Source organism: Sinohyriopsis cumingii, chromosome 5, assembly GCF_028554795.1.
Source record: "Sinohyriopsis cumingii isolate HCF-2022 chromosome 5, ASM2855479v2, whole genome shotgun sequence".
NCBI classification, from domain to species: domain Eukaryota; kingdom Metazoa; phylum Mollusca; class Bivalvia; order Unionida; family Unionidae; genus Sinohyriopsis; species Sinohyriopsis cumingii.
The window spans coordinates 10,400,733-10,422,756 of NC_142965.1; the positions used below are offsets into that span (position 1 = coordinate 10,400,733).

Below are 22,024 nucleotides of genomic sequence, written 5' to 3' on the forward strand. Positions count from 1 at the left end.
CTAGTGCAGGGAAATAACCAGAATAATTGTGATGAGGAAAACACACAAAAAATGTGAACTCTGTTAAGACAACTTCTAGCAAGAAGAAGAGTAGCAATTTGGCATTTCTATTCCTGGATATTCACTGTGTTCCTGACTAGTATGCAAACAAAATAAAAACCAAAAAAGTAAAATCACCAAATTTGGGATAAAAAAGTGAAAGTTAAAATGAATGCAATAAAATTACAAACAAACAAAACATATTAACAAATAACTGTGTGACGATCCACCAAAATCTTACCCCCTCCCATTTCTTGATGAATGCGTTGCTAACTGCCGTTGACCTCTACCTGAACTTCCACACATGGACTGCATACGATATCTCTGACTAAAAGGATAAGGTAGTATAAGGGCCTATATTTGGTCCCATAATCAGACCGAGATGAAATTTGCAATCATAAAAGAGGTCCCCATCTCTTCCTTAAATATGTATTTAAATTTTTAACAAAGAGTTCCCTTAATAAATGAAAGCAAACATTGAAAGTGCCAATGGTTTTCTCCTCCACTGTGGTATCAATATTTGTAGATTACAGACGTGACGGATAACAAGGTCCTATATATGTGTTTTAAACTGTACATTGGCACAGAATAAGCATAAAAATGTATCTACAAAACGTGATTTTTCTTTTGCAACAGCGTATGTCTATATTTCCCTTAAGAATCATTGACTGTCTTTGACACCTATTTTCATTAATATTTAAAAGTTTTCATTTATGTTTGGCATTGACTTAATGTCAAAAACATGCAAGGAATTGCACAGAAAAGAAACATGTAAGCATATTTTAATCATTTTCTTTACAAAAATGCATTGCAAATATATTGTACATTAGTAATAACCAGACTTTGCTAACATGTAGGGTCAAGAATTAAAAATGCACAGAATATATTAGTGACCAAAGCTCTTTTGTGTATGTATTGCATGGGAGGGGAGAGAGAAAGTACACTAGATGTATAGTGTGTACCAAGTGAGGCACATGTACCGTATGTTCAGCAGTTCTGTTAGTGTGCAGACTAAGGAAATAAACTTTAATATCTTCATTGTTAATATGCTGAGCAGACAGGTACTGTTTTCATATTTTATATCAAATGAATCTCCAGAATGCAGGCAGGGATTTTTAAAAAAACCCAGTAAAATAGATTAATATAAATGTGTTTGTTTCAGTGTGCACTCTTCCTCCTCCATGATTTTGTTTTTTTGTCTATGTCACCACTGCCACATAGCCAATCAGAAGTCACCTTTATCTAATTTTTAAAACTACAGCATATTTATCCCAAAATTCATCATGAAATGGTGCTTGATTTTGTGGCCATATAAATTCATCATCACATTTTTTCGTAATAAATTTTGTGGATATGTTGCTCTGCTTGGGTACTAAGACTGTTTTCCTGCTTGTATCATCTAACAGTTTGCTATTCATCTGTATGCATTTTATGCTTTATACCTATGTTTGTAAATTAGCTACAGTCGGTTGTAACAGCTCATGTTGCTGGTTGTATGTATATATGTACAGACTTAAAATAAAATTTTATTTAATGGGCAGACAACTTATTATCATTGATAGTATATGGCCTTTTGGGGTTCTTTAGGGTAAAAACAGTATTTTAAAAAGTTGATCTCCTTGAAACAAAAAATTATAATTTTATACCTATTATTGCATTATAAACTTAAGTTATAAGTGTTCAATATAGCCTTTCATCAAAAATAAAATCTTCAAGAACTGTTGTAATCAATTTTATCTGTCCATCTTATGGTCAACATTAAGTGAAGATCTGATCTAGTTTCCCCATTGTAAGACAATCTTGTTTCCCCATTGTAAGACAATCTAGCTTCCCCATTGTAAGACAATACTTCTGAAGTCTGTATCTAAAAGAAAATCTTAAAATGTAAATAAATAATGAAGCCATTATATATTGCACTTTAATAGTATTCAATGCTGATTTCAGAATTTTCATACCTTGTATGGGTGTCATTCTCCTTGGTATCTCATATACCAACTTCAGAATTTTCATAGCTTGTATGAGTGTCATTTATATTGGTATCTCATATACCAACATCAGAATTTTCATAGCTTGTATGTGTCATTGATACTGGTATCTCATATACTGACTTCAGAATTTTCATAGCTTGTATGAGTGTCATTTATAGTGGTATCTCATATACTGACTTCAGAATTTTCATAGCTTGTATGAGTGTCATTTATATTGGTATCTCATATACCAACTTCAGAATCTTCATAGCTTGAATGAGTGTCATTTATGGTATCTCATATATTGACTTCAGAATCTTCATAGCTTGTATGAGTGTCATTTTATTGGTATATCATATACCGACTTCTGAGTTTTCATAGCTTGTACGGGTGTCATTTCCTTGGTATCTCATAAGCTGACTCAAGAATTTTCATAGTTTGTATGAGTGTCGTTTATATTTGTATCTCATATACCAACTTCAGAACTTTCATAGCTTGTATGAGTGTCATTTATGGTGGTATCTCATATACCGACTTCAGAACTTTCATAGCTTGTATAAGTGTCATTTATACTGGTATCTCATATACCGACTTCAGAATTTTCATAGCTTGTATGAGTGTCATGTATAATGGCATCTCATATAATAACAATAATAATGAGGACTTTGTATAGTGCCTAATCTTTAGAAGCTCTAAGTGCTTTACAACATTAGACAACACCTATAAGATAAAAAAAACATATAATGATATGATTACAAAAACAAACACCATGAAATTAGAAAACATTAAAAAAACATGCTGAGAATATTTAAGGTAGGAAACATTATTAGGTCTTTAAGTTTGTTCTTGCAATCGAAATAAGTGAGTTTTAAGAGCCCTCTTGAATGTGATCACTGTGTCTTTGTGTCTAAGTTCAGTGGGCAATTCATTCCACATTGCTGGGCCCTGGTATGCAAAAAAACGCTGTCCATATGACTCTGTTTTCATAGTGGGAATAATGAGTATACGATTGTCAGAAGAGGAGCATAAGTATCTTGCTGGTGTGTACACATGGGTGAGGTTGGATAGGTATATTGGACTACAGTCCAACAGTGAAACGTAGTACAGAGAACCAATTTTGTGTTTGATTCTGGATCGAATGGATAGCCAGTGTAGGGTACAGAGCAGCGGGGAGATGTGCTCTGATCGTGGTACTCTAAGTATGATCCAAGCAGCTGTGTTTTGAACTTTTTGAAGTTTCTGGAGCAGATATTGAAATGAACCAGACAGAATTGAGTTACAATAGTCCAGTCTTGAAAGTACTAATGAACACACAAGTGTTTTAGTGGCATCAACTGAAAGATATTTGCGAACTGAGCTGATGCGTCTCAGCTCAAGATATGCAGCCTTGCATATGTTCATGACATGTTGGTGCAATGTAAGAGTACTGTCCAGAGTAACACCTAGGTTTCGTACTGATTGTGTGAATTTAATGTTGGTGTTGCTGATATTCATTGTTTGAGGTAAAGGATGTGAATGAGAAAGTCTTTGTATTGTGATCAGAATGGCCTCAGTTTTATCATCATACATCTGCAGTTTGTTATATGTCATCCATGATTTCACATCAGAAATGCACCTCTCTGCACCTTGGATGGTAGCATCAACTTCAGTTGGGTGGCTAGATTTGTATATTTGGGTGTCATCAGCGTACAATTGGTGAGACACTGGATGATGATCTATGAAACTTGAGAGTGACTGAGTGTACAGGATGAAGAGAAATGGTCCAAGAACAGATCCTTGTGGAACACCACAACATAGATCAACTGGGCTGGAGTGTATTCCATTTGCAGATACAATTTGTGTCCTGTTGACCAAGTAGGACTTGAACCACAGTAAGGCTGTATCATGAATGCCAAATACATGCTGGAGACGGTTAAGTAATATATGATGGTCTATTGTGTAAAATGCTGCAGACAAATCAAGGAGGGTGAGGACTGTAATCTTTCCGCTATCCAATGTCTTTCAGAAGAGTAGTTTCAGTACTGTGGCAAGGGCGATATGCAGATTGTACATTGCTAAAAAGACTGTTTGAATCTAGATGAGATACAAGCGGGATAGAACAACCTTTTCTAAGATTTTTTATATGAATGGAGATTAGAAACTGGGCAGTAGTTCTTGAAATCGTTATGGTCTAGTGTTGGTTTCTTCAGCAGAGGCTTTACAATGTCAGTTTTGAAAAATGATGGGAATTCCCCGGATGAGAGAGAGGTATTAATAACATCAGTTAGTGAAGGCAATACTGGATCTAAGCACTCAAGCAGCAGTGATGTTGGAATTGGATCAAGTTCACATGACTTTGGTGCACTCTTCTTCAGGATTGTACGTACGAAATCCATAGAGACAGGTTCAAATGCTGCTAATGGTTGCCACTCAAATATACCGACTTCAGAATTTTCATAGCTTGTATGAGTGTCATTTATATTAGTATCTCATATACCAACTTCAGAATTTTCATAGCTTGTATGAGTGTCATTTATATTGGTATCTCATATACCGACTTCAGAATTTTCATAGCCTGTATGAGTGTCATTTATATTGGTATCTCATAAACTGACTTCAGAATTTTCATAGCTTGTATGAGTGTCATTTATATTGGTATCTCATATACTGACTTCAGAATTTTCATAGCTTGTATGAGTGTCATTTATATTGGTATCTCATATACCGACTTCAGAATTTTCATAGCCTGTATGAGTGTCATTTATATTGGTATCTCATAAACTGACTTCAGAATTTTCATAGCTTGTATGAGTGTCATTTATATTGGTATCTCATATACCGACTTCAGAATTTTCATAACCTGTATGAGTGTCATTTATATTGGTATCTCATATACCGACTTCAGAATTTTCACAGCCTGTATGAGTGTCATTTATATTGGTATCTCATATACCGACTTCAGAATTTTCACAGCCTGTATGAGTGTCATTTATATTGGTATCTCATATACCGACTTCAGAATTTTCACAGCTTGTATGAGTGTCATTTATATTGGTATCATAATTATGCTGCTCATATTTTGTCAGTCTTTGTTGTTGCTATGGGTCATCTTGCTTCATGTGTCTGCTCTATATTTAGCTACAATCATCCCAATGTTTTAAATGATTATTATTTGTGATTTGCACTAAGCAATGCCCCCCAACAACAACAATCTCCCATGCAAATGACAATCAAAATTTAAATGCAAGTTTCGTTGCAAGAAAAAGAAAATGGTTCTTTTTGTGATACTGTACAACAGACTTTCAAGACCCATACGTCATATGGCAATGGACATTATAAAGGGTGAGCTAACACTGTCTGTGAAAGCTGTTTTATTGATAGGTGAAAAATTTATCAGTAATTCTCTGCTGAAAAACAAGTAATAGTGACTACATCATTGTACGAATTTTGTACAATGTTAACAGAACAACTTTGATTCTTAGAAACATACCTATCTAGATATTTCTGGAAATCCTGCAGATGTGACAAAGCTGCCTGCTCATCATAAAAACTTGTGTCTTCTTGAGCCTGGACATTTAGTCCTGGACGAGTCCGTTGTGGTGATTCTTCATGACTTTTTGCTGTAGAGTGTGACACCATACTGTCTCTACTGGGACTGTCAAACACCTGCTGCTGTAGGGTCTGTTTTGGAATGGGGCTACCAAGGTTGAAACTAAACCCAGTCACTGCATGCACATTGGAGGAGGCAACATTTGGCAGAGAAGTGTTCAAAGTCTGCAGATGACAAAGAAAAACATTACAGATACTAAGAGCAAACAAAGTATTAACCATGGTAGTGCTGTGTTGTTTTAGGATGAAATTGAAACCAGGGATGATTTGTTTCTAACTGCCCTCTCTGTGTATGCTGAATTGTTTCAGAACAATACAGACTTTTCGGGCCAAATCAATATAACAACAACAAAACTAGTATTTATAATCAGATTGCTGTGAAATTGTACAAAGTGATGCATACATGCATACAGATTGCAAGCACTAAAAATGTCAGTGAAATTGATGTGTGTTCATGGTTACCATAGCAACCTAATAGAGAAAATGGGAGGAAAAGTAATTTTTGACCAAAAAAAATCGAATATAGTGTATACTTTTCCATCAAATATAGTCATTCTGAATTTGTACATGGACAGTTAATTTGTTTCTACATATTACATATCCTCAGTTCATTACTTTTAGGCCTCTGCTAGATAATTAAAACTTTACTTTCAAACATGTCTCTACATTTCAGCATGGTACAATATTTAGATGGTGCAATATTTATGTAGTTATTATTCACAAATTTTCTCCACATAAAACATAATTCCATTCTCTTATACAGTTCACTGAAAAGAAACAAATACTAATCATACTGAAAATGATAAATAATTATAAATTTACTTTGGCTGCCATATCAACCAAAAAGTAATGTTAGTATTTGAAAGGCCTATAAAACTGTTTAAAATAATATTGTTGGCAGAATCTTTTATCCAACTAAATACAGCATTCATTGTTCAAAGAACTCAATGTTATCAAGTTGTTTTAATTATGAAGGTAAAATAATAATTATCATAAATGTAGAACAATTATATTTGTCATGTTTTAGGGTGAAGACAATACTGTTTATACAATGAAGTCAAACTAATGGAAAACTAGTTATCTCATTTGAAAATTGTTGAAAGGCAGATGTCTTACAGATTTTTATGTAAACATCTCTATAAGCAATTACTGTTGGTGGCAAGAATAAATTTGATGAATAGAGGTATCTCTCTATACATGTGACAAATGTGACACAAAATCCATCTGCAGGTTTGTCAGTGACATCATTAATTCATCACATCATGTAAATAAAACAAATATAAATTTTTCTTTCAAAATAAAAAACAGTTAAAAAAAGTTAGGATTTCACACATGGAACTAACAACATTTAGGGTTATTTCTAGACTCAGACTACATACTTTTATTTTTGCCAGCATCATTACCAAATCTTATGTACATCATAACTTTCCTTGACTATTTATTAACATGCAGACTGAATTTGATTTCTTTAATAGCTTTTATAATAATGCATTCTTTAATATATGACAGCAAATATAGTTTTATAATAACTTTCTTTACAACTCAAGTTGTTTTAAATTCTCATTTTTAATACATCTTATAATGTTCAGCTAGTTTTTTTTTTGTTTTTGGGGGTCATCCATCTTTTGATCTTTTCAGACCATTAGAGTTTGGCCCACCTTCCTAACTGTAGTTGTACCCGTAAGGTTAGTGTATTTGTTCATGGTGAATGCTATTCATTAAAGTTTTTCATTTTAGTTTGTTTTCTTTAATTAGGTGTTTTTTTGGGTAGCTTGTCTGGGTTGTGCCTGTGCGCTTTCTAATATTGTATATTTTTGTTTGTTTTCTTTAATTAAGTATTTTGGGGGTGTAACTTGTATCGGTTGTGCCTGAGCGCTTTCTCAGATTGTATTTATTTATTTTTTTATATTGTTTCTAAGGTTTCATATATGCATTAATGAGGAAGATACTGGTCTCTGAAGCTCAAAATACATGATGAGATAGACAGGTTTGGATCTAACACATAAAGAACTTGAAAGTATTGAAAGAGAAATGCCTAGAGCCCTTAATGGTTGAGACTGACCATTCTTTTTCCTCAAAAAGGAAGAGAATAAAATCAGCAACTGCAGATTACAGGGGACAAATAGGATAAATGCAGTCTGATTACACCAGGTGTGGACAAATAAGATAAATGCAGTCTGATTACACCAGGTGTGGACAAATAGGATAAATGCAGTCTGATTACACCAGGTGGAGAACATTCTCCATGTAGCATCATAAACATGAAAATATACAGATTCCTAGTCTGCGTGATGCAGTTGTCAACTTTGCTCAAAAACTGGTCTTGGCATATTGATAGTTCAAAATATACAGGCATGAAGATGGAGAATCTGTGGATTATTATGTACAACACCCCCCATACTGCAACAACAGGTCTCTCCTCTGTGATAATCTCATGGACTCATCTACTGACAGGTCAAAGAGACTGTTTAACCATGACCATTGGGGTCATATGGGGACTATCAGGATGAGTTTAGACATAGAGATTCTCATCTGGCAGATAATCTGCGGAACTATATTGAAAGGTCATAATATGTAAGCACACAGAAATTCAACTTCAGAGTGAAAGCATCCACTACCCAAGGTCTCTGTTCTGGCACTGGAGTGACAGAAAGAGAGGTCTGTTGCTCAGTTTTGAAGCAAACAAGTCAACTATTTGATACTAGAAAGATCTGGGAAGAGAATTCTAGACTTTGGTCATTTGCCACCCTCTCTACGGAGCCCTTCTGTATAAGGGTGTATGCCTCCTCCTTTAGGTGAACCAGTTTGGACTGGTGAAAAAAATGGGGGTCCGCAAAAGGGGTAGAGGTTCCCAGAAAAGAAGTCAGTACCACACCTTTAATGTGAAAAGGACCCACCCATCATACATGATGCTCAACTAAGTCTCGGAAATGAGGGCTAGTTCGGCACCAACCTGGAAACTGGAAAGAGGAGGATAGTGCTGAACTGCAGTGAACTGTGTGAATCCCTACGGCTGACAAATTCCCTCCTTAGCAAAGTACTAAAAGTCCAAAGACATCCACCAGTCGGCTCCCCTGGCCTCTGTGGCAAACTTGTCCAGGGAAAGACAAGCAGGAGGGAGTTTTTAAATGGGGCTGCTTGTGTGGCCATTTATGATGACCCTATCTGAAACACTTGGGAAAAGATCACATCAACCAAAAAGAGTGAGTGTGCTGCATGTCACTGACCAGTTTAGAAAGAACCCAAATCCTATCATGTTACAGAAGAAATTTGATCTCCAGTGGGATTAGATCTCCAAAGAGCATTTCTGTCTCATGTAATGCAGCACTCAACAGGTCTTTGCACAACCCTGAAAGTCTCCAAAGCATCATTTCCACTATGTTGAGAAGCTCTGTAAGATCATGCTTGGATGTTTTAACGGCAACAAGAGACAATGAAAAGGGACTGGCATGTGACCAGTGTTCTAGCCTTTAGTTTTAAGGCCTCTAAAGATCTAATCAGGAGACAAGACCAGGTTCCTGGCAAAATCACCACCTGGAAAACACCCAAATCCAAGGGGTGGGGGCCTAAGGGGCCAGATAGGGGAACTGACCCAATCATTAGAGGCAGAAACCAGCAGCCAAAATGTAGAGGAGTGGACTACCCACCTCTTCTGCTGTCTGGGGTCTATAACGGATGTACCTCCTCACTGATTTTCGAATAGGACATGCATCTATCTGGCAGAATACAATATGTCTGACCAATTCATTGCAAGTGAGAGAAAAAAAGGCAAAGATTTACAATATGAATTAGATGGTACTTTATTATGGAAGCTATGGTACCCTAATTACAGTGGGAAAGCTATGGTACCCTAATTACAGTGGGAAAGCTATGGTACCCTAATTACAGTGGAAAAGCTATGGTATCCTAATTACAGCGGGAAAGCTATGGTACCCTAATTACAGCGAGAGAGCTATAATGGTACCCTAATTACAGCAGGAAAGCTATGGTACTCTATTTACAGTGGAAAAGCTATGGTACCCTAATTACAGGAGAAAAGCTATAGTACCCTAATTACAGTGGGAAAGCTATAGTACCCTAATTACAGCAGGAAAGCTATGGTACCCTAATTACAGTGGGAAAGCTATGGTACCCTAATTACAGTGGGATAGCTATGGTACCCTAATTACAGTGGAAAAGCTATGGTACCCTAATTACAGTGGGAAAGCTATGGTACCCTAATTACAGTGGGATAACTATGGTACCCTAATTACAGTGGAAAAGCTATGGTACCCTAATTACAGTGGGAAAGCTATGGTACCCTAATTACAGTGGGATAACTATGGTACCCTAATTACAGTGGAAAAGCTATTGTACCCTAATTACAGTGGGAAAGCTATGGTACCCTAATTACAGTGGGGAAAGCTATGGTACCTAATTACAGTGGGAAAGCTATGGTACCCTAATTACAGTGGGGAAAGCTATGGTACCCTAATTATAGTGGGAAAGCTATGGTACTCTAATTACAGGGTGAAAGCTATGGTACTCTAGTTACAGTGGGAAAGCTATGGTACCTAATCACAGCAAGAAAGCTATGGTACCCTAATTACAGCAGGAAAGCTATGGTACCCTAATTACAGCGGGAAAGATACGGTACCCTAATTACAGCAGGAAAGGTATGGTACCCTAATTACAGTGTGAAAGCTATGGTACCCTAATTACAGTGGGAAAGCTATGGTACCCTAATTACAGTCGGAAAACTGCTATTCCAAACCTAATGGTAGGTTTGTGCATAACAAATCCTTCAACAGATTCAAATTCCAGAATGCATATATCAATATTTAATCACATATTTCAGTAATCAGATTGCATAAAAGATTATTATAATTCCAATTTAATCTCTAACAGAACTGTAAACTTCAGCACAATTTTCAGAGAGTTGCAAAAACATTAATTATGATAACATTTCTGTAATTTACTATTACAATACATAATCAGTATATAAAAAATGAACACAATACTATCATCATTTTGTTTTTGAAATTAAAAGTGGGGTACAAACAAATGGGAGGGTATACAAATAATGTAGTCATTCATGAATAATTAAACATAGATTCTAAGATCCTCTCTGTAATGTATCATGACTATTCACATTCACAAATTATGCCTTGATTTGATTAGAGGCCTTAACATTACTAAACCAGACATGCCAACCCTAACAAGATCACCTCAGTAAGGCAGTTGATTTTTTTTCCCTTAAGTTTGACCAGTGTTTAGTAACGTGATATAAAATGTCATGTAAAGTTGGAAAATATGCAATATAAAATGTTTGGTATTGTAATCTAATGCAGTGATGGTAAACATATTCAACTGAAACGTTGTAAAGAACATGTACACCTCATTTACCTCTAGAACAAATTGCACAAACTTCAGTTCCAAACCCTATGCAGCTCAATGCTTGTTCCCAACTCTGAACTTGCCATAATTCCTGGAAATTTTTTCAATTATACATGGTGATGGCAATCATATTTCCTGCCACAAGACATACTCAAATTGACACATGATGTCCAATAAACATAAGTGTGTCCCTTCCTGCTTTTATTCACATGAATCTAAATATTCCTTTTTATTCTTCTGTACTGATTATTAACACCTTTAAAGAGGCATACTTTCTCTTTAGTTTTCAATATATATATATCAGTGGTGTCCAACCCGCAATCTGTGGGCCGCATGCGGCCTATGAATTGATTTTAAATGGCCCACCAGAGCTCAAGCAGCTATATAGCCGTTGTTTTCCAGTTTTCTGCTGTGGCCCATGGTGTCAAAAAGGTTGGACAGCACTGATATATATATATATATAACTTGCTGGACAACATTTTTTTTAATGACTATAATCAAGAGATTGATCATGAAGATTTGCATGAAAAAATGTGTGTAGTTTAAAGCATCTGAAGTACTGCCAGAAAGTAAGTCTGGTTCCCCGATAAACTCCACGATAACTAATATGATACCCAGATCCAAATCAAATATGGACAAGCCAAATATTCAAATTTTACAGTAACAATCTTATTTCTGTAGTTTTTGCTTTTATTCCATGAGTCTGTAATTTTAGGGTCATTTTCGTAACTTATGACAAAATCATAGGGGTTGGTGGCACTGCTAAACTATAAAATATCTTCTTAATTAGCAGTGCAGACTTAGAAAACCGCACAATTCTACTACAGTATCAGATTTAAAGATAAGAAGTAAATAAGCAACATACTGTAGGAGGTTTTCGGTGAGGGGAGGTAGCCAGCAATGACACTGCCTCATTCCACTGGGACTGCATTAGGTATTGTAGTTTTGTAAGGATTTCTAATCTGAAATGGAAATACATGTGCTAAAAGTTGTTTTTATATAATATACTTCCTTGGATAAGTATGCAATTTGCTCAAGATTGGATAAAAAGCACAGTTTTTAGTAAAATATGTTTCTTTGAGAATAAGTACCAGATCACAATTATGTTAGGAAAATAAACTCTGCTACCTCCCAAATCCAGCCCTCCTGAAAGAGCAATAATTTATTCTTACATTTGTCACGAACTATCATTCAAATTAGCCTAGAATATCTGGAGCTAGTACCAGCAACTTAAGTTTATAATGACCGAAAAAACATGGACTGTGCTTACAGCAGAAGCAATACCAACAACATATTTTATATTGATAAAAACAACATGGACTGTGCTTACAGCAGAAGCAATATCAACAACATAGTTTATATTGATAAAAACAACATGGACTGTGCTTACAACAGAAGCAATACCAACAACATAGTTTATATTCATAAAAACAACATGGACTGTGCTCTGTGCTTACAACAGAAGCAATACACTGACAACTCTGGATGAAATGCATACAGCTAAATGTTTTATGTAATACAAAAAACATTAAAAACTTGTGTGTTTCTAGTCAATTTGTGCTGAAGACTACACATATTGCTAACCATGAGACTCAGTCTGGCTGCATGTTCAATCTTTCTCACTTTCAAAATCTTTAACACAAAATCTTCATTCTGATAGTAACATCGTTGCTGCAGAAAAATCTGATACCAACGTCTAAACATTTACTAAATTCAGGTGTAAAAATAAATGAACCAATATCTGTCCATGTGACAGACATGGGTGGTCTCCCCTTGGAAAGAGAGCATGCCACAAAATCTCATTAATTGTCAGTTCCTATTAGCATGGATGTGTACATTCTTCCAGGGGTGTAAGTGATGTAAATGTAAGTAAAGAATAGGAGGGTGTCAGACCTGCCAGTCATAATAAGACCGTTTCAGTAAGGAAGTCAATATTTTTCCGTAAAATCACACCAATTTTCAGTAAGGTGGAATAAAATATGTACTGACATTGTAAAGTTGGAAAACATGCACTTAAACAGTTCCGAAGTGTAAATGGAGACTTATAAAGTGATGGTAAACATTATGTTCATCTAAAAAACCAAAATGTTTGTAAAATACATACACCTTAATTACCTCCAGTACAGTTTCACAAACTGCAGTTGACAACGCTATGAAGCTCAGTAGATTCTTGCTGTATCTAAGCTTGAAGTAATCTTTCACATTTTTACAAATTTCACATTGCAAAAGCAATAATTTCACCTGCCACAAGAAATAATCATATCAACACATGAAGTCCAATAAATGCAATTGTTGCCCTTCCTGCTTTTTCCAAAAGAATTCTGAATATTCCTTGTTATTCTTCTGTGCTATTCAAACTTTTGAAAGGCTTATTGTCCCCATCATTTTGAAAATGCCTTGCTTGTTGGATACCATATTTTGAAAATTCTCTAAGTAAAAGCTTTATCATGCAGGCATCTTGCCTGAAAACATTTGTACGGTTTAAAGCATCTGAAATCCTCCTATAGATAACACCTGGTTTCCTGACCAAGTCTGTTGATTTTAATATGAAACCTGGATCTGAAGCAATTATTCAGATGTTACAGTAACAATTGTATGTTCTTAAGTTTTGCTATAAGTCTGTATTTAAAGGGTCTTTCTGGAAGACTTAAGGTCAAACTGTAAGGGTTGGCAGGTCTGGCGTGTATGAGGATCGTCCTCCCTATATTGGTGTGTATGGCGTGCATGTGGATGATAACACTCCCTCAGTTCATGTATACAGTGTGCATGATAATCCTCCCTCAACTGATGTAAATGGTGAGCATCAGGACTAGTCCTCATTACTGTATGAAAATGTGACATCTGACCCCCAATCCCACCTTCACTGTCACATACTCTTCTTTCTGATTCAGTGTATTAAAATGAAATTCATTTTTACAGGGAAAAGTGAGTGATGGATGGACACATGGAAAGATGGATGCACTGACATACAAATGGATGGACAGGATTAAACACAATCTCACAAAAGTGTAGAAATAACAAAACACATATACCTCTGTGACTCTAGTTTCTGCTTAGTTGTCTTCAGTTCTGTATTTTCATTTCTGTAATCCTGAAGTCTACAAATAGGCAAACAAATGTAAGCAGAGCTTTGTATTTTTACTCAAAATATTCCTTGTGTTCAAGTCAATTATGCAACAAAATGTTTTTAAAAAAATGTCTCCCTATTAACCAATGGTCTCCTTTTATAAACAAGAACATAGTTTCTGAACATTTTTATGACAAGTTTACCCTCACATGACAGACTATAACTGTCAAAGATGGAGACATTTTTTTCACATTAATACTATTTTATAAAGATAAAACTAAAAGACAAGACAAACATTTTAAATTGTATCTTCCTATTGCAATATCTGAATGCAAGGATAATGTTTGAAAATTCCTGCTACTTAATTATATGATTTTGTATTATTTTATTTTATGCTTAAAAAATAAACTTTATAATAAATAACCTTGAAAGCTTAAGACTACACCACAAATACACTTTGATCTAGGATACCAATTTTCCTTCATTTGCTATGAACAAATTCAATGACCCAACAAACAATGATCCTTCTGTGGAAACTATGAGGACCTTTCCCCAGTCCACAAATGTAAATGCAAACTATGGGGACCTTTCCCCAATCCACAAATGTAAATGCAAACAAAAATGTCCTTTTCTTAGCAAAAACAGGAAAACTGATACTCACAAAAACTCACAGTATTCAAAATTCTTAAGCAAACTCATTAATTTAGTGATCAGTTACGTATGGGGTTATTTATTCATAATCTCAGAAACAAAATGTCAGACATCGTCATAAATTTCATCCTGAAGAGGAAAACTAGTCTAATACCCTGTGCAAGGAAATCTTTGAAATAATATTTTAACAAAATACTGTGAAAATAATTACGTTTTCTCAAACTCCATCAGCTGTCTTCTAAATTCCTCCTCCTTTTGGCTGAGTTGATCTTTAAACAGAGACATGTGTTCCTCGATCTCCTTGTTTTGCCTCTGACTAAGTTCAAGGATCTGCCGCGTGTGACTTTCTTGCAGTTCGTCTTGCTGTCGCTCCATTTTCTTCAGCACTTCTGCCACTTGCACAGCTATCTGTAAGATTAAATATGGACAGAAATTAATCTTGTTATTTTAAACTTACACTGCTATCTGTGAGATTAAATATGGACAGAAATTAATCTTGTTATTTTAAACTTACACTGCTATCTGTAAGATTAAATATGGACAGAAATTAATTTTGTTATTTTAAACTTACACTGCTACCTTGGTCTTGTCAGAATGATGTCACTATGCAAATTATTGTGAAAATTGTTATGTTTTTATTTCAAATTATGAACAAATGTAACAATATGACACAAGGGAACTGAGATTGCCCAAATTATATGCTTAATAGCTATACAGAAGAACATCTGGCCAAGAAACACATGTTAGTGTTATGCTCTCTGGTCAAATAGACTCAGGTCAAATGGACAAATGCCCCAAATTCAGAGTTAACTACTAATGCATATCCTTAAAACTTTTATACTGAAAATGTAAAAAACATTGTGTCAAAAATAGTGAAGTTTTAACAGTTTCAATCTGTTCATGTCGTATAGTAAAATGGACCACAATGATCATCCTCCAGTTAACCTGGTTCCTTTATATAGTGAAATGGGCCACAGTGATCCTCCCAAGTTAAATAGGCTGATTTAAAGGAAAACCAGTGGGCCCATGGAATGGGCCAACAGCCCACTTTCCTATATGAAGCAATCCTAAATTAAGAAAAACAAATGGCCATCCAAAATTTTAAGGGGCCTCAAATAAAAATCTGATGGGCCAAGTATCCCATAACATTATCCTTGGAGCAAAACAAATGCTATATTTCAATTGGTTATATAGGGAGGAGCCCATTCAAAAATGAATTCATGTTAACTATTTTACTTCTCAAGCAAACTTATGTCAGCCAATCCCAGCAAGATCCCAGCTTACAATAAAATACAATAAATCAAAGCAGATATAAAGGAGAAATGAAACTGACCATGAAAAATAATCCTAGTAGCCTTGACTTAGAAGACAGGACAACCAAATATTGAATGCAATATACATGGGGGGGGGGGGCAAGTGGCTGAGTGATCTAAAGTGCACACCATTACGGATCATTGCCATGTCACCTCTGTCTGTGTGGGTTTGAGTCTCAGGTTTGGCCAATGTGGGTATGTGAGAAGTTTGCCAGTAGCAAATTGTGGGTCAGTGGTTCTTTCTGGGGTTTTTACTGGGTTCTTCCTCCACCACTGATACTGGCCACCATGTATAGCCTATCTTGTGCTGAAAAATGGCATTAAACCCTACAACAACAACATATTCCAGGGACAATGTACAAGTGCACCAAATTTCATTCATTTATCTCAAAGATACTGGCACCTGAAATATTATCCTGTGACCTTGACCCTGAAGATTGGACCCCCAATATGGTATCAACAAATATAGTAAGTTCCTACTTCATCACAATTGGTTTTGTTGGAAAATGGAAAGGAAAATATGAAGGAAGTCTTAAAGTACTGACCCATGACCTTCACTTTGATGACATGACCCAATCTGGTATGAGACACACCTGCTAATGATGATGTATACGAAGACCAAGTTTCACCTCTTTATCTCAAACAGCTCCTAAATTAATAGGAGGAAAGGAAAGTGTAATGGAAATTTTAAAACTGACTCATGACCACGATCATCAACATACGACCATAAATGTGACATACTAGACATTTTCCAATAATAACATATGAGTATGCCAAGTTTCATCTCAAAATATAAAAGGACTTTAATGTTACAAAGCGGAAAGGAGGAGTGATGGAAAACTTTAAAATACTGACCTGTGAACTCGAACTGGTAGATAAGACCCCCAATGTGGTTCACAACATACTTTATACCTAGTTTCATCCCTTAATCAAAGATAGCTTTAAAAGTTATAATCAGGAAATGAAATTGTGAGGGAAAGCTTGATTGTGACTGTAACATTAAGACCTCCAATGAGGTACATGCCACACCTTTTAATGATGATGTACAAGGATACAAAGTTTCAGCAATTAACCTTATATAGTGGAAATGAAAATGGGATGGATGAATGGATGGATGGATGACAGGACATGAAAATGTAGATACTACATCCCCCACATTTTGTGACAAAAAGATTTATGATAAATCAAATATAGGATGTAAACAAAATAGGCAGAATCTTTCAAAAACAGCTGAAGCTCAACTTATTACTACCCATAAAAAAAACTAAGATTTTACTGAAAACATTCTGCACTAATGCAAATTACAACTGATAAATAATTAGTAAGAAAATAAACCTAGCTATGGCTATTAGATAACACATTCATCCATGCCCATCCAAATTAATATTTCTTTTTGACTTTTAATTTTGAATAACAAACCCTAAGCTTACATGGCCTTGTGGCCAAAGTAAGCTAAAAATGAACTAATTGGATTAAAGCAGTTTGACATGATTTTAACAGATTTGTTATTATATTATATTTATGATTATTATATTTATCATGTGTCTGATCATCTAGCAAACTGAATGATGTGCATGTTTTCTTTTACACTTAGTCGACTAACTGCAGATATTAAATTACAAATGAAAAAATCCACTTCATCAGTAATATTACACTAATTTCGTAAAAGGCATTTTATGGACATGTTGTTGTTACAAAACAGGTGTACGATTAAGTCATGTGGACACGTCAAAATACCCCAAAGCTTCCTTCCATTCTTTTTCCTGTTAAACTTCTCAATAACAAGTCTTGCCTTTAATGGCTGAAACAAAATTAAAATAATGTTGTATGCGTTTTTCATTTTATTCAATTTGTGAGTTATGTTTAATACCTCTTTCTCCATTTCTGAATGAAGGTCAGCTTCCAATTTTCTCTGAGCATTTTCAAACTTGGCCTCCATTATTCCCATCTCAATTTTCAGGCTCTCCTGTAGAAATATTGATATTGTTGTTATTTTATGCAAATGCACCAAATGGAAAAAGAAAGTATCAAATATTATATCTAATTAGCATAATGTGAAATCAACCAAGACATCACAATTACTCTTATATTTTTTTTCCTGATGTCTACATCAAATTACATCTTTCACATCAATAAAAGTAAAAAGTGTCATTTAGAACATAATGTTTCCAACAATATCTTTCCTTGAGATAAAAAAAAGAGTATGGGATTCATCTTAATAGGTGTCTGGCTTGTGCTGACATTGGCTGTAGTATTATTTTCATCATTCAGGCAACCCCTGTAACTGTCAGCATATTGTTGTTGTATTTTCTTAATTAATTTCTGTAATTTAGATACTTATGGATGTTAATATACAAAAGAAAATACCTTTAATGATGCAAACTTTGACAAAGGCAAATCCTAATCCTCACAAAAATGTCTTTTTTTTTACCACAGTATTTTGAATTCCAATATTCTATTTACAGTTTTTGATTAACTGCATATAAAGTTGACTCCGTGTACTATAATCCAATTTTATATGGGAAATAAAACACACAATTATCCTGTACTTGATTTTTATTCATAAAATACATATCATCATGCAAGATACATGTCACCATACAAGATACATATCATCATGCAAGATACATATCACCATACAAGATACATATCATCATACAAGATACATATCACCATACAAGAGACATATCATCAAACAAGATACAAATCATCATACAAGATACAAGTCATCATGCAAGATACATATCATCATGCAAGATACATGTCATCATACAAGATACATATCATCATACAAGATACACATTACCATACAAGATACATATCATCATGCAAGATACAGGTCATCATACAAGATACATAACATCATACAAGATAAGTATCACCATACAAGTATCACCATACAAGATACACATCATCATGCAAGATACATGTCATCATACAAGATACATATCATCATACAAGATACATATCACCATGCAAGATACATATCATCATGCAAGATACATGTCATCATACAAGATACATATCATCATACAAGATACATATCATCAAACAAGATACATATCATCATACAAGATACATGTCATCATACAAGATACATTTTATCATACAAGATACATATCAGCATACAAGATACATATCACCATACAAGATACATATCATCATACAAGATACATATCACCATGCAAGATACAGGTCATCACTTATTTCTTTAGCCTAAAGCCTGAAAATGACAATTACCTGATAAAGATAAAACCTATATAAATAAATAAATAAATAAATAAAAATAGTACTTGTACTATACCTTCTCCCTCTCCACAGCGTCCAGGTCCAGCTCAAGCTTTTTAGAGTGGGTCAGGCTTTTTTGTAATTGTTCCATTAGCTCTTCAGCCAGTTTACCATGCTCCTCATTTTTAACCTGGAAGACATGTAACATAAAATGCATTTATCTTATCAAGATTAGAATTCTTATATAACACATATGGTAGAATGAAAAGGTAATCAAAAAATTCCAATTCCCACATTTTTTAAACCCAGCCTACATTCTGTTCAACATTATATCTTAAATAATGTTTGTTAATGTGCCTTGATTATAAGCAAATTATATAAGGTTTCAGTTTGGAGGCACCAACTTCATAAAATATCAATCTATGATGCTGAAAAAGGTCTAATAGTCTATGTGTAATAAACAAGGGAACTATAAAGACAGGTAATGCTATATTTTTGATCTGTTAATTAGTATAAATGATTACTTACAACTGATTTTGGGTGCTTGGTAGTGGTAATTATTATTATTATGAATATCATTATTGCCATAGTTATTCTAATAGAAGCCCCATTGTAATAAACACTGCCCCTTATCATCGCCCCCCAATTCCTTCCTTATCAAGGCTTATAGATCTGTATATATCTATTATCGTATTCCAAATAATTAAAACAGCACATAAATAATCCAAAGACAGTTAGAAAAATCAAAACAATTTAATTTATGAATTTTTTAAGCAAATAGTGATGAATAGTATTCAATGTCACCCCCCTTTCTGAAACTGCACTTCATGTTTAACATTTATACTTTTGTAAATTTGTGTTTGTTCATAAAATAAAACAAGGCAAACAAGGCACTGAGAATATTTTTGTTACATAATCATGCGGACACCCATATCATTTACCACAGTAAAACTCAGACAAAAGATAATCTCTGCAGATAGGCTGCCAGGAATATTTTTTAAGAAAGGGAGATCCATAACACCTACTTCCAGACAGAGGAGGGGGGAAATCAGGGGGAGACAGTATGGAATGGGAGCTAATGAGTGACAACATTATATGAAACTCTAATTTAAGACAAGCAATTAATGACTTTATATCACTTCTCTGACAACAAATATATGCGCTATCTGCATAACCAACTAATATATACACTATCTGCATAACCAACAAATATATACACTATCTGCATAACCAACTAATATATACACTATCTGCATAACCAATTAATATATACACTATCTGCATAACCAACAAATATATACACTATCTGCATAACCAACTAATATATACACTATCTGCATAACCAACTAATATATACACTATCTGCATAACCAACTAATATATACACTATCTGCATAACCAACTAATATATACACTATCTGCATAACCAACTAATATATACACTATCTGCATAACCAACTAATATATACACTATCTGCATAACCAACAAATATATACACTATCTGCATAACCAACAAATATATACACTATCTGCATAACCAACAAATATATACACTATCTGCATAACCAACTAATATATACACTATCTGCATAACCAACTAATATATGCGCTATCTGCATAACCAACTAATATATACACTATCTGCATAACCAACTAATATATACACTATCTGCATAACCAACTAATATATACACTATCTGCATAACCAACAAATATATACACTATCTGCATAACCAACTAATATATGCGCTATCTGCATAACCAACAAATATATACACTATCTGCATAACCAACTAATATATACACTATCTGCATAACCAACTAATATACACACTATCTGCATAACCAACTAATATATACACTATCTGCATAACCAACTAATATATACACTATCTGCATAACCAACTAATATATACACTATCTGCATAACCAACAAATATATACACTATCTGCATAACCAACAAATATATACACTATCTGCATAACCAACTAATATATACACTATCTGCATAACCAACTAATATATACACTATCTGCATAACCAACTAATATATACACTATCTACATAACCAACTAATATATACACTATCTGCATAACCAACGAATATATACACTATCTGCATAACCAACAAATATATACACTATCTGCATAACCAACTTAGCTTAATGAGCTGGTAAATATTCATCTCTCCTTATCACTCCACTTCTTCAAAGCATTTGAAAATAGTTATAGTTGATACAACCCCGTTGCATTTCAATACTCCTCAGTTTATTCACTGTTTCTATGTTAAGAGCAGTGTAAATTCTGTTTTGTGACCTAAATCATCACTCACAATCTGATGTTTCTAATGGGAGAACAACTGCAATTTTGGCCAATTTAAATAAATCAGGGAAATGGTCTTCATGATATTTGAACCTAATTTTCCTCAACTTGATCATGTTGTCTCTAGGATTGCAAGGCTTTATGCAAAGGTTGCAGCCTTTGAAGAATATTGGTTAACCTATGCAACCATTTTTGTTAGTGAATGGATTATCTTTCTTATATTCTCAAAAGAAAACACAAAGCATGGCCCCTTTTTGGTTCTTTCCTTAACCAGTTGATGATAATCAATCACATCTCTTGGAATTTCAGTTCTGTTTTGTCTCTTTTTCTCAGCCTCCAGTTCCACATGCTGTGGATGAGGTACCAACTATTTCCATGTCATAGGTTTGTGCGATGTCTTCAGCTTGTGTCAGGACATGAGAGCTTTTGTTTTGTTCTATAGTATCGACCATACCAGATGATCCTATCATA

General features: G+C 34.5%; 1 protein-coding gene across 1 annotated transcript in view; it reads right to left on the reverse strand.

Moving 5' to 3' along the window:
• LOC149798624 (uncharacterized) overlaps window positions 1-22,024 on the reverse strand; it is a 143,299-nt gene that overhangs the window by 51,963 nt on the left and 69,312 nt on the right. The window contains exons 12-17 of the mRNA XM_089957456.1: window positions 19,306-19,419; window positions 17,872-17,967; window positions 14,900-15,096; window positions 14,003-14,068; window positions 11,836-11,932; window positions 5,476-5,759 (exon numbers count right to left, since the gene is read on the reverse strand). Coding sequence (XP_089813582.1) covers window positions 5,476-5,759; window positions 11,836-11,932; window positions 14,003-14,068; window positions 14,900-15,096; window positions 17,872-17,967; window positions 19,306-19,419 — 854 coding nt within the window. The remainder of the gene's footprint in view (window positions 1-5,475; window positions 5,760-11,835; window positions 11,933-14,002; window positions 14,069-14,899; window positions 15,097-17,871; window positions 17,968-19,305; window positions 19,420-22,024) is intronic.